The 11,413-nt window shown below is 42.9% G+C and overlaps 1 protein-coding gene across 6 annotated transcripts in view; it reads left to right on the top strand.

The window, feature by feature from the left end:
- The first annotated feature begins 3,331 nt into the window (after positions 1 to 3,331).
- birc6 (baculoviral IAP repeat containing 6) overlaps positions 3,332 to 11,413 on the top strand; it is a 140,309-nt gene continuing 132,227 nt past the window's right edge. For all 6 annotated transcript variants that reach the window (XM_072689990.1, XM_072689986.1, XM_072689987.1 and 3 more), the window contains exons 1-2: positions 3,332 to 3,735; positions 10,530 to 10,711. In XM_072689990.1, the coding sequence (XP_072546091.1) occupies positions 3,336 to 3,735; positions 10,530 to 10,711 (582 nt within the window). In that variant the 5' untranslated portion in view covers positions 3,332 to 3,335. The remainder of the gene's footprint in view (positions 3,736 to 10,529; positions 10,712 to 11,413) is intronic.

Raw genomic sequence — 11,413 nt, 5'->3', positions numbered from 1 at the left:
TGCAGGCTGCGAGAGAATGGACTTCATTAGCGTGAGGTAGCGGCAAGCTGCGTGGAAAGGAACTAGCTGTCGCGATAATTCGGCGGAAGGACACACTAGCTAACATTAAAACATGTGAAATGGTTCGTTCACGGCTCCATTTATTTATTAATAATAACTTATTTATTTAATTATATTTCCCGAACTGTTGTATAAAAGCAACAGGACTCTCACGGTCGTATAATATCGTGGAATATATGTTTATATGGCTTTATATAACATCGTGCAGCTATAAATAACGGAAGTTGCATGCCGCTAGCGAGTCCTGCGTAGTAACTAGTAAATACAGATTTATTTTATTTTATTTTATTTACCAAATTAAAAAAGAAAATAGCCTGCAGTTACATAAAAAGGCTGCATTTATTTAACTAGTAGCTAGCTAACAAAATACAGCTGCACTGGCATGAGGATCAAATCACACTAAATTAAATCACCTTAATTACGAGTGTAAAAATAATAATAGAAGTAATAATAGTTTTAAAACATATGGAAAAGGAAAAATGTCGCAATATACATCAACTCAATTTAGCAATTTACAAGCGCTACACACGCTGTGTCCCAGTTTCCGGTGTCGTGACGCAGCGTTATCTCGACTGTTCCATTGGTCAAAACCGTGCACGTGATTAACTGCCCATCTTCACGCGGCTGTTAAATTAATATGCCAGATTAATATTTATGGAAAAATATTTATTGATCATTACTGAGAAGTTTTTATCTGGATAAAGCGTCGCTATTTAACTGCATTTATTAAATGTTAATGCCTTATTAGCATTAGCTATAAGGCCTTGTATAGCTAATAATAATATAATAGATAATAGATAAATAGATAATAGATAATAATAGATAAAAAAAAAAAGAGCTACCAATCGCTAAAACACACTGTGAAGGGGAGGGGACGTCTTCCCCCACAAATTCCTGGATGCTCTGAAATACGCTCCTGCACCATGAAATGACGTCACACAAAAGCAAGCGTGCTATTCAACTTATTTTTATAATTATCATTAATAATAACCACAAGAATAATCACTATTATTAGGCAAATAACCACGTTTCATTAAAAAAAAACACAGACCACAATTTTATTAACAAAAAAGTTCTAATAATATTATTAATAATTATTATTACTATTATTATTTATTATTAATATTAACTAATAATAATAAGTTCTAAATATTCTAATAATGTGGATTCTTATAGAGATGTCTGTGTATGAATGAGAATGATGAACCTGTAGTGAATCTATGTAAGAATAAATAACCTGTAAATAATATTGTTATTGCTTTTTAAATTCTTATTTATATTGTGCATATAGTGCAAATTATTTATCTACATTTTTGTAACTGAGTGTCTTGCTATCCCTTTCTGCTGTGACACTGAGAATTTCCCCACTGTGGGACTAATAACGGGTTATCTTATCTCTTATCTTATATGGAATTATTCATTTTTATTATTGAAGACCAAATTTTTGGAAATTCATTTTTTATTGTTTCTTATGTATGAATTCTGATTATAATTTTGACGCTAAATAAATATTTTGCTATTTTGAATCCAAAAATTTCTTGAAATAACTGATTTTTAATTCTTGCTACAAAATGTTGTATTCATAAAACATGTTAAGAAATTCTAAATTATATAAAATATGTATAATTCATTTTTTTAAAGTTGTGAACAGCTGTGAGGAAATCATGTAGGTAAATTAACTCCTGTACATGTTGAAATTCTGGAAATTATATTATTTCTATAATTTTTTACACATTTGAATTAATAAAAGGAACACTATTATTTAGTTATGTATATTATTATTATTATTATGTTATAATCATTATTATATAACCATTATTCCAGCTACTCAAACTGTACTCTACCACCAGCAGATAAACTTATTTAGCCTCACTTGCTGGATTAACTGAACACAGCAAAACACACACACCTTCACAGAGCACTACCATGGACCTGAAAAAACTTTCACTTTCCCATATTTATTATCATATTATATTATATTATTTATATACTACTCAGAGTTGTGCAATATCTGTTAATTATATTGTATATATTTTCATCATCCACTGTGTAAATTTGTGTGTATATTTTTGTTTGTTTAGTTGTGTTATTTATTGTATGTTTAAGCACCTTAAGGATTGCTGCTTAATTTTTTAATAAAAGTATTGTATCGTATTTTGACTGTTAACAACCTCATAATTCAGAGAATCCGTTGTCATGTGGGGGAAATTAGGTTTGACACACTTTGGTGGCACTTTTAAAAAAAAATTTCCCATCCATTTTTCTCATAGAGGCCTCCAGCTCAGTCCCGGAGTTCCTAATATGGGCATGACTCTGACTGCAGAGTGGGGTCACGTCTTCAGTGACACCAGTATGTTGGGAAACTCCTCCACAGCACTTCAGAAATCCTAATAATCCTAATAATAGCCAATAATGTAGAGACTAATAAATGCAGATGGGATGTTTGGCTTCTCAGCAGCGGTCATGTTAGCCAGCTGCGTTAAGCCTGCCTTCTATTATGCGTATTGCAGGGCCCCTGAACATGGATGCTAGGGGTCATGCACATTTCATTGTTTTTAGAGTACTTTGTGAATGGGTCATATAATTTGTTAATATATTTAAGGTGTTTAAGTAATGGCCTTGTAAAGTGCATGTATTACAAAACTGACACCACTAAATCAAACTATACAGAAATATAAGCGGCCCATTATATCCTTCCAACTGGAATACACTCACATTCCAGTACCCCTGGTTTTATTTAGGGTCTTTCTGACATAGATCCACTACAGGTTCATCATTTCCAGGACTACTGTCCCCAAACGACTATGCTGGAACCACTGTACAGCCCCGGGATTTACACAGACCTGTGTAACCGTGACCTGAACCCAAATAACTCCCTACTCCCTACATAGGGACACTACCGTGTTCAGTAAATAAAGGCTCCTTCGCCAGATGAGTGCACTTCGTAACCAATAAGGAGGCATTTGGGACGCCGCCATCAGAATAAGCCACTCGCCCTTGTTCTTTAAAGACTCTTGTTTTATTAATTGAGAGTAATTCTAGCTGAGGGAGAGAGCGGTGCTGTTTTCTGCTCAAATGATCGCCGTCAAGCCCACTTACACACCCGAAGAGGGGTTACAACCGACCCCCCGAGCCAAACTCGCTGTCATGTGTGTTTGTGTTGTTCTTGCGGCGCCCCTAGTGGTTTGGCGTGCGCGCTAACGTAGCGACTACGCTGGTTCCGTTCCGCCGCCGAGTTTGCATTGAGCGGAGCCGCCGCCGTTCACCTAGAACGAATGGTGAATAGCAGCTGCCGCGGTTTCGGGAGGAGAGGAACAGAAGCCGAGCAGGAGGGAGAGCCAGCAGCGCTACTTCGGACTTCGGAATTTTTCTACCCCCTTGTTTTCTCCCCCACTTGTAGCCGTATCGACAGAGCCACCGAAGCAGAGCGGAGCGGGGGAGGTGAACTTACAAAAAGACAAAAAATGGCGGCCGCGGCCTCGCCGGGCTCCTGCTCGTCCAACTCCTCCGACTGGGTTGTTCTGAGGGACGGATGCCTCCGTTGCGACGAGGAGGGCCTGCGGAGCCTGTCCTACCACCCGGCCCTCAACGCTATCCTGGCGGTCACAAGCCGGGGCAGCATCAAAGTCATCGACGGCACCTCGGGGGCGATCCTGCAGGCCTCCGCGCTACACGGTGAGAGTCGGAGCGGGGTTACGGAGCGGAACACGGCGCGCCCGGGACCGGGGAGCCGAGCGGGGAGCCGAGCGGAGTGCCGAGCGGAGAGCCGACCGGGGCCTTCGTGTGTGTGTGTGGCTTTAGCTCGGAGCTAGCTGGCTAACTAGCTCGCTAGCTAGCTAGCTAACTCCGCTGAGACTCGTCCGCTGTTAAATCCAGTCCGCCGCGCCTTGTTTATCTGTCACACGCGGTGTTTTCCCTAATGTGGGCTAAGACTGTGGCCGGGACTGTGGCCGGGACTGTCACCGCGGGAAGGCGAGGAGCGCCGCTAGCTTCTGCTAGTTAGCTTAGCTTAGCTAGCTTAGCTAGCTGGCGTTAACCGTTTCCTTCCTGGCTCGCTCGCTCGCTAACTAGCTAGCTATAGGACACACGGCCAGCCCGAGTTACCGAGCCAAAGCTCTCCCCGCAAGCCCCCTGGTTTACTTTCCCACCTGAGTTGTTCAGAGCTTCGCTAAAAGGCGATAAGAGCGAGTTTTGCTGGATGAGGGAGCTGAACTGCCGCTAGCTTATAGCGCTTATAGCTTATAGCCGTCAGCCGCTGCTGATCATCCACACCTCGGTGCCGATGTCGGAGGCTCCGTGTCTGCGTTCAGGCTTCTGGATGGAGCTCGCCCGGCTGAGTGCGAGCTGGCACTAGTTAGTTAGCTGGTTAGTTAGCTGGAACCCATCCGGCCAGACAGTTCAGCTCCCCGTGGTGTAGAAGATGAGCCTGGCTGTGGATGCTCTGAGACGGCTGCTGGAGGATGGCTAAGCCTGCTTGGTTACCAGATGGTTGTGTTTGGCCGGCTTGGTGGGTTTGTGTTTGGTCAGCTGCTCTTGTGAACCGAGCACTTGTTCACTGACAGGTAGGAGGACAGAAAGACCTCACAAGGGTCTTCTAGCATCTACCAGAAGACCAGTTTGTAGGATTGTGGCAAAACACAGCAGCACAAGAGCAGATAAATGCAATAAATATGAATGTACGCCTATGATTAATATGCTAACTGTAGATTGATTGATTGATTGATTGATTGATAGCTGGTGTAGCGCGCAATCAATAACCCCACTACCTGTCAGTGGGCTGCTTCACCATGAAGGGTCTTTGGGCAAGACCCCTAAAACTACTCATATGACCTCTGTAAAATAAATGCTTGGTTGGTATAATCAATAAATGAATAGATAATCTATAATTATGATAACTGTAGATTGATTGATTGATTGATTGATAGATAGTTGGTGTAGTGCACAATCAATAACCCCAATCCCCTGTCAGTGGGCTGCTTCACCATGTGGGAGACTGAGGGTCAGTTCCAGGTGTGGGTGACTTTCAGGCTGGGCTACACCATGAAGGGTCTTTGGGCAAGACCCCTAAAATTACTCATGACCTCTGTAAAATAAATGCTTGGTTGATAATCTATGATTATTTTGATAACTGTAGATTGATTGATTGATAGATAGCTGGTGTAGTGCACAATCAATAACCCCACTACCTGTCAGTGGGCTGCTTCACCATGAAGGGTCTTTGGGCAAGACCCCTAAAACTACTCATATGGCCTCTGTAAAATAAATGCTTGGTTGGTATAATCAATAAATGAATAGATAATCTATGATTAATATGATAACTGTAGATTGATTGATTGATTGATTGATTGATAGATAGTTGGTGTAGTGCACAATCAATAACCCCAATCCCCTGTCAGTGGGCTGCTTCACCATGTGGGAGACTGAGGGTCAGTTCCAGGTCTGGGTGACTTTGATGACGGGTGATGAAGGGTCCTTGGGCAAGACCCCTAAAAGTACTCATATGGCCTCTGTAAAATAAATGCTGAAAATGTGGGTAGGTAAGTAAATAGGTAGCTGAGTAGAAATTATAGTAGAGTAATAGTAGAAATTATGTGTCATTGGTTGGTATAATCAATAAATGAATAGATAATCTATGATTAATATGATAACTGTAGATTGATTGATTGATTGATTGATTGATAGATAGCTGGTGTAGTGCACAATCAATAACCCCACTACCTGTCAGTGGGCTGCTTCACCATGTGGGAGACTGAGGGTCAGTTCCAGGTCTGGGCTACACCAGTAAGAGTCCCTGGGCAAGACCCCTAAAACTACTCATATGACCTCTGAGCGTCAGCGAAATGCCGTAAATGTAGGTGGTATGCAGTTAGCATCTTCCAGAAGACCAGTTTGTAGGATTGTGGCAAAACACAGCAGTTCAAGAGCAAATAAATGCAATAAATATGAATATATGCTTATGATTAATATGATAACTGTAGATTGATTGATTGATTGATTGATAGTTGGTATAGCCCACAACAGATAACACCACTACCTGTCACTTGGCTGCTTTACCATGAGGGTTGATTCCAGGTGACTGCTGGACCACACCAGTAAGAGTCCTTGGGCAAGACTCCTAAAGCTACTCATATTACCTCTGAGTAATATGGATACGAGTGTCCGCTGAATGCTGTAAAAGTTGGTGGATGGATGGATGGATGGATGGATGGGTGGATGGGTAAGTACATGGATATCTAAGTAGAAGGAAATTTGTCATTGCTCAGTCACCTAAGTCAAGTCACCTTCTGCTCTTGCCATAGATATGAATATGCATATCTGTGACGAATATGGTAATTATAACCTCAGTATATAGGTATATATTATTGATGAATACAAGACGTGTGTTTTGGCATAATGTGAAAGTGGCAGTTGTTCTAGAATCGATCTTGGACATGTTGATGTGATCAGCTGAAGTCTCTCTTGGTCTATGATAACAATAGCATTAGGCTAAGCTGATATTTGTACTCTCGAGGAGCAGGTTTGCAAGCTAAACATGGCTTTGGGCTCTGGCGTTGACATCCACTTCAGGAGGCGAAAGTGGTTTTAGGTCTGGTCCTCCGTTCTGGCTCTGAAGGGGTGTATAGATCTAGGCTGAATATGGTAACTACAAACACAGGGTATAGGTTTGTATATCGTTACTCTCCTGAGGCTATATTATTGTTGTTGTTGTTGTTGTTTTTTCACATTTTAGCAAAATCTAGATCTGGCAGCCACTGTTTACATTGTGTCCAAACATCATCATGAGCCGACCAATAGAAATGCTCGTATGCAGTGTGTACTAATCCAAGGCTCATTGTGTTCTGGCACGGATGCTGCTGTATCTCCTCCTGGGTGGTAGGAGTTTGTTCAGTGTATGGCTGGGCTGGCCTGGGGTGGGAGGAGTCCCTGATGATGATGATGATGATGCTGCTGCTGCTGCATGGTCTGCTCACGCATTGCTAGAATCTAAGACATGTTTAATGCTCTAAGACGTTCTAAGAAGTGTTCATCTGAAGTCACTGATGGTCTGTGATGATAACAGCAGTAGATTCAGCTGTGCTGGTTCCCTTTTTATAATAGCTCTTAAGGAGTAGGTTTGCAAGCTGAACGTGGCTTTGGGTTCTGGCGTTGACATCCACTTCAGGAGACGAAAGTGGTTTTAGGTCTGGTCCTCTGTTCTGGCTCGGAGAGGGGGGTAACAATGCACTGACCGAGTGTTTCGCAGTGTTCAACAACACTACAGGCAGTTTGCGACCAATGAACTGGCACTAGATATAACAGCTGCTGGCTTTTGGGATGTTTTGCAGTGTTGTTATTTGGGCAGCAGTTATCCACTCATAGTCCAGTGGTCTTCATGTGCTCGTTAAGGGATTAATAATTACTTAATGATGGAGAATCCCTTCTGTTGGGACGATGTGGATGGGGAGTCCGTTGTAGACAGAATCGGGTCTATGTGACATTTTCTGTCATTCAGGGTTTTTTTTTTTTATCTGTCAGTGATTGAAAAATAGGGATGCACTGATCTAGGAACTGAAGGCAGAAGCCATGTGTTATTATCTGTCCACACACACACACACACACACACACGGCCCAGTGAGGACCAGTTTGAATCGGCTGAAACGGGTCAGCTTTGAATTGAATGTTTGTTTGAACAGAGGTTCCCTCTTTGCAGCCAAATCAGGATCAAGTCGTGTGGCTTGTATGAGATTATCAGAGATTTTGGGGCCTAAAATTAGCATCACCTTACCTGGCTCGTTTTCTAGTATAGCCCTCATCTGCATCAGTGAATTTCAACCCCTAACCGATGCCAGAGGCATGTTGAAGGCACGTTAACTGGCTATCTGGTGTATTTGCTGAGGCGGAGATACCAGATGTGCTGTGAGAACCCGGTGCTCTCTATAATTGTTGTTTTATTATTTATTAGAAATGAACTGATTTATTATTAGTATTATTTATTATTATTATAATATTAATATAATAACTCGTCTCATTGTCTAGGTGGGGTGCAAGGTTGTGTGTACCTTAATGTGAGGATGTACCTTAACATACTATTGTATGTTTTTACTGACACGGACATGCTTGCATTTCTCTAGATCGTGACCTCGAAATGCTGCCTACTTGCTGCAGATCGACCAGCCCCAGTATTCAGTTGGTAGTCAGGACTGGCTTGGATGGTTCGGATCTGACGGTGTGTCAGTGTTTACTGTAGAACTAGTTAAAAACGCACATTAATCCTGAATAAAAAGTACACAGTAATGTTAGGAAAGGGTTAATGGCGTTACTGTTAACCTCTTAAGCTCCATTGACAGTTTCATATAGCTATTGAATAACAATCCTCAGGATGTGACAAGAGTTTGAGACTAACCAGACAAGCGAGTAGGTTGCAATGTGACCCAGAGGTCAAATGGCCTGACGAACCTTAAATGTGGCTGCTACAGCTGGGCCAGTTTTGGCCCCCAGCACAAGAGCTATTGCCGTAACCGACCCCTAATTGACCTAAAGGGGTAGTTTGGTGAAAACAAGGCAAAAACGACCATCACTGACCCCAGATCCAGTCAGCCAGCCAAGACAGGTTGGGTATCTGTAGTTTGCGTCCTTTGTTTTGAACGGAAGATGCTAGGCTAATGTCGCTAACAAAGCATGGACATATGCTTTCCCCAATCTTGTCTCAGTAAATACACCAAAATGTGAAAACGTGCATCCAGGTCTTTTTCCAGATCCATGTTTTGTGGTTTAGCACAACCTCGTTTGCCAGAATGAGATCGGTGACGGTCAATAAAGGAGGTCCTGTCACATGACTGCTTAGACTTCTCGCAGCACCTTGTTTACAGGTGTTCCTTCATGGGGAAATGCCATGACTCCAGAAAGCGCTGTTCAATAAACAGATGAATCCAGGTCCAACCCTTTTTGCAAAAAAAATACATGCGTGAAAAGTGCCAGTCCATGGTTTGTATTAAACTCCTCTGTGCGAAAGCAAACCAGCGATAATGAGCCTTGGGTGCGGACTCCCATATTCAGGACATGTGCGAAAACGCCCTCTCAGTTATATGCAGCATCACGTGCACAGGCACTCCCATTAAAACACACCCACCCCAGTGAGGACCACCGCTTGGAATGAGATCAGCCGTAATTGTGATGGGCTGTCTGTGGTCCTTTCACTTTCGTACGGTCATAAGTCATAACAAAGTGTATGTAGTCTTTATAGCCGCTTATAACCATGCTTCTCGTTTCTGTTTTGATCACATGGGCCTGATTAAGGCATGTTTTTGTGATTTGAAGCTTGATGAACTTCAGCTTGGCACATGTGAAAGTATGGCTTTATGGCTTAACAGTGCCTTCTGTGGATCTCCGAAAAACATAAGGGAGCTGCTGAAGGCGTTTGTCACGAAGAGCCCTGTGCTTAGCACCCCTCCAGACAGCCCCTTTAGCACCTCATGCCGTGCTCCTCGTTCTTCAGCATTTAGCAGGTGACTGTTTATTGTCGTGTGTGAAATCCGATCTCTTCGCCGTCACACTTGGTGTCTGATCTCTGATTGACAGGCATGAGGGCTAATTCATAGGTGGGCATTTGATTTGTACGCTCTTACAGGTTAAGATTGGCGAGGGTTTGTGTGGTTGCTGCTGTTTCTACACTATATGTCCAAATGTTTGTGGACACCCCTTCTAACAAACACATTCAGCTACTTTAAGTTGCAGCCATTGCTGACACAGATGTGCAAATACACACAAACACACACCACTTGTCTAGTCCCTGTAGAGAAGTACTGCTAATAGAATAGGACTCTCTGGAGCGCCATGCCTAATGCCATGCAAGGTCTAGAGGGGTCTAAAGCCCCCCAGCAGCATTGAGCTGTGGAGCAGTGGAACTTGGATTGTTCTCTGGAATGATGGTTGGTGCTCCATTCGAAGGTTTTGGGTTGAGTTGGGGATGAGGTAGGGTGGAGGTCCTCCAACAACCTGACCTCACTAACGCTCTTGTCGCTGAATCCAGTCAGATCCTCACAGCAGTGCTCCTCCAAAATCTAGTAGAAAGCCTTCTTCCCTGGACAGTGGAGACAGTTACTCCAACAGAAGCAGCATAAACTGTTTGTAAAATACCGTTGATTTCGGAAGTAAGTGAATGAGCATGTGTCCCAATACTTTTGTCCATATGGTGTGTAGTCATGAACGTACTCAAGTTCCAGATTGTATGTACATAATTGACCTCGCTCTTTCTGGATGACCCCAGTTGCAGTCAATAAGGCAGGACACCTTTGGTATCTGAAGGGTCTTTGGTTTTGAACGGGAGATGCTAGGCTAATGTTGCTAACAAACAGTGGACTTAGACTGTCACAAGCCTCATCTTCGTAAATACATGCTCTCAAAACTCGAGTGATCGTTAGCCTCTCATCTGGGATTCGTCCGTTTATTTGCTCACTTCTCTTTCCTCTCGTCTTCTGTATGTGTTGCAGCCAAGCCAGGAGGGCGCGTGAGGTGTCAGTACTTTCCAGCAGTGGACAAGGTGCTGTTTGTGGATGACTATGCGGTGGGCTGCAGGAAGGACCTGAATGGCATCCTCCTTTTAGACACAGCTCTCCAGGCTCCTGTGTCCAAACCAGAAGACATGGTCCAGCTGGAGTTACCCGTCACAGAGGTAGGTGACATTAACACACTTACAGGAGTTATTAGAGTCTGTTTGGAATGTTATAAGCGTTACGGCATAAAATAGTCATGTGAAAAAATTAGGACACCCTCTGAAAACCATTCGCTGACTGGGAGAAAGTTGTTCCTACTCCTCCATGCAGAATTCTTTCAGCTAAGGTATTCTGTCTTATGTTGATTATGCCCAAATAATTCAGCTTACGATTCCTCTGTCCAATGCACACTGTTCCAGAGGCCCTGGTCCTTGTCTAGGTGTGTTATTGCAAAGTTTAGTCTTTAGTCTTTCCCTTAAAAAAAAAAAAAAAAAAAGTATATAAAGATTTGCAGTGATTTCCTCCTTGCACACCCTGCATGCAAATCCCTTGTGCAGAATGCCGAACTCATGTTGTGGTCTGCTCCAGGACTAAACTCACCTCTCCCAGCTTAAACATGTTAAAAATGTCCAGTAAGTACTGAGTGTAATATATCAAGTATGTCGTTCTGAGATCAGCGTGGGCCCACAGAGAGGCCCTTAGGGTGTAAGGGGCTTATTGTTAGCAGTATTGTCCTGTACGCTACTAAGTGTCGATGCCGTCGAATACTTTCATTTCAGGTGTAGAAATGAAAATGGTTACGACTAGAGGAGAGCTGTTCCCTTAGACTGGTCGGTGTACAGCAGTTAGGTTAACCGTGATTGCTCTCATGCTTCTCGTTC

Source organism: Salminus brasiliensis, chromosome 10, assembly GCF_030463535.1.
Source record: "Salminus brasiliensis chromosome 10, fSalBra1.hap2, whole genome shotgun sequence".
NCBI classification, from domain to species: domain Eukaryota; kingdom Metazoa; phylum Chordata; class Actinopteri; order Characiformes; family Bryconidae; genus Salminus; species Salminus brasiliensis.
Note: the sequence above shows the minus strand (reverse complement) of the source record. Positions and strands in the feature narration are given on the sequence as shown.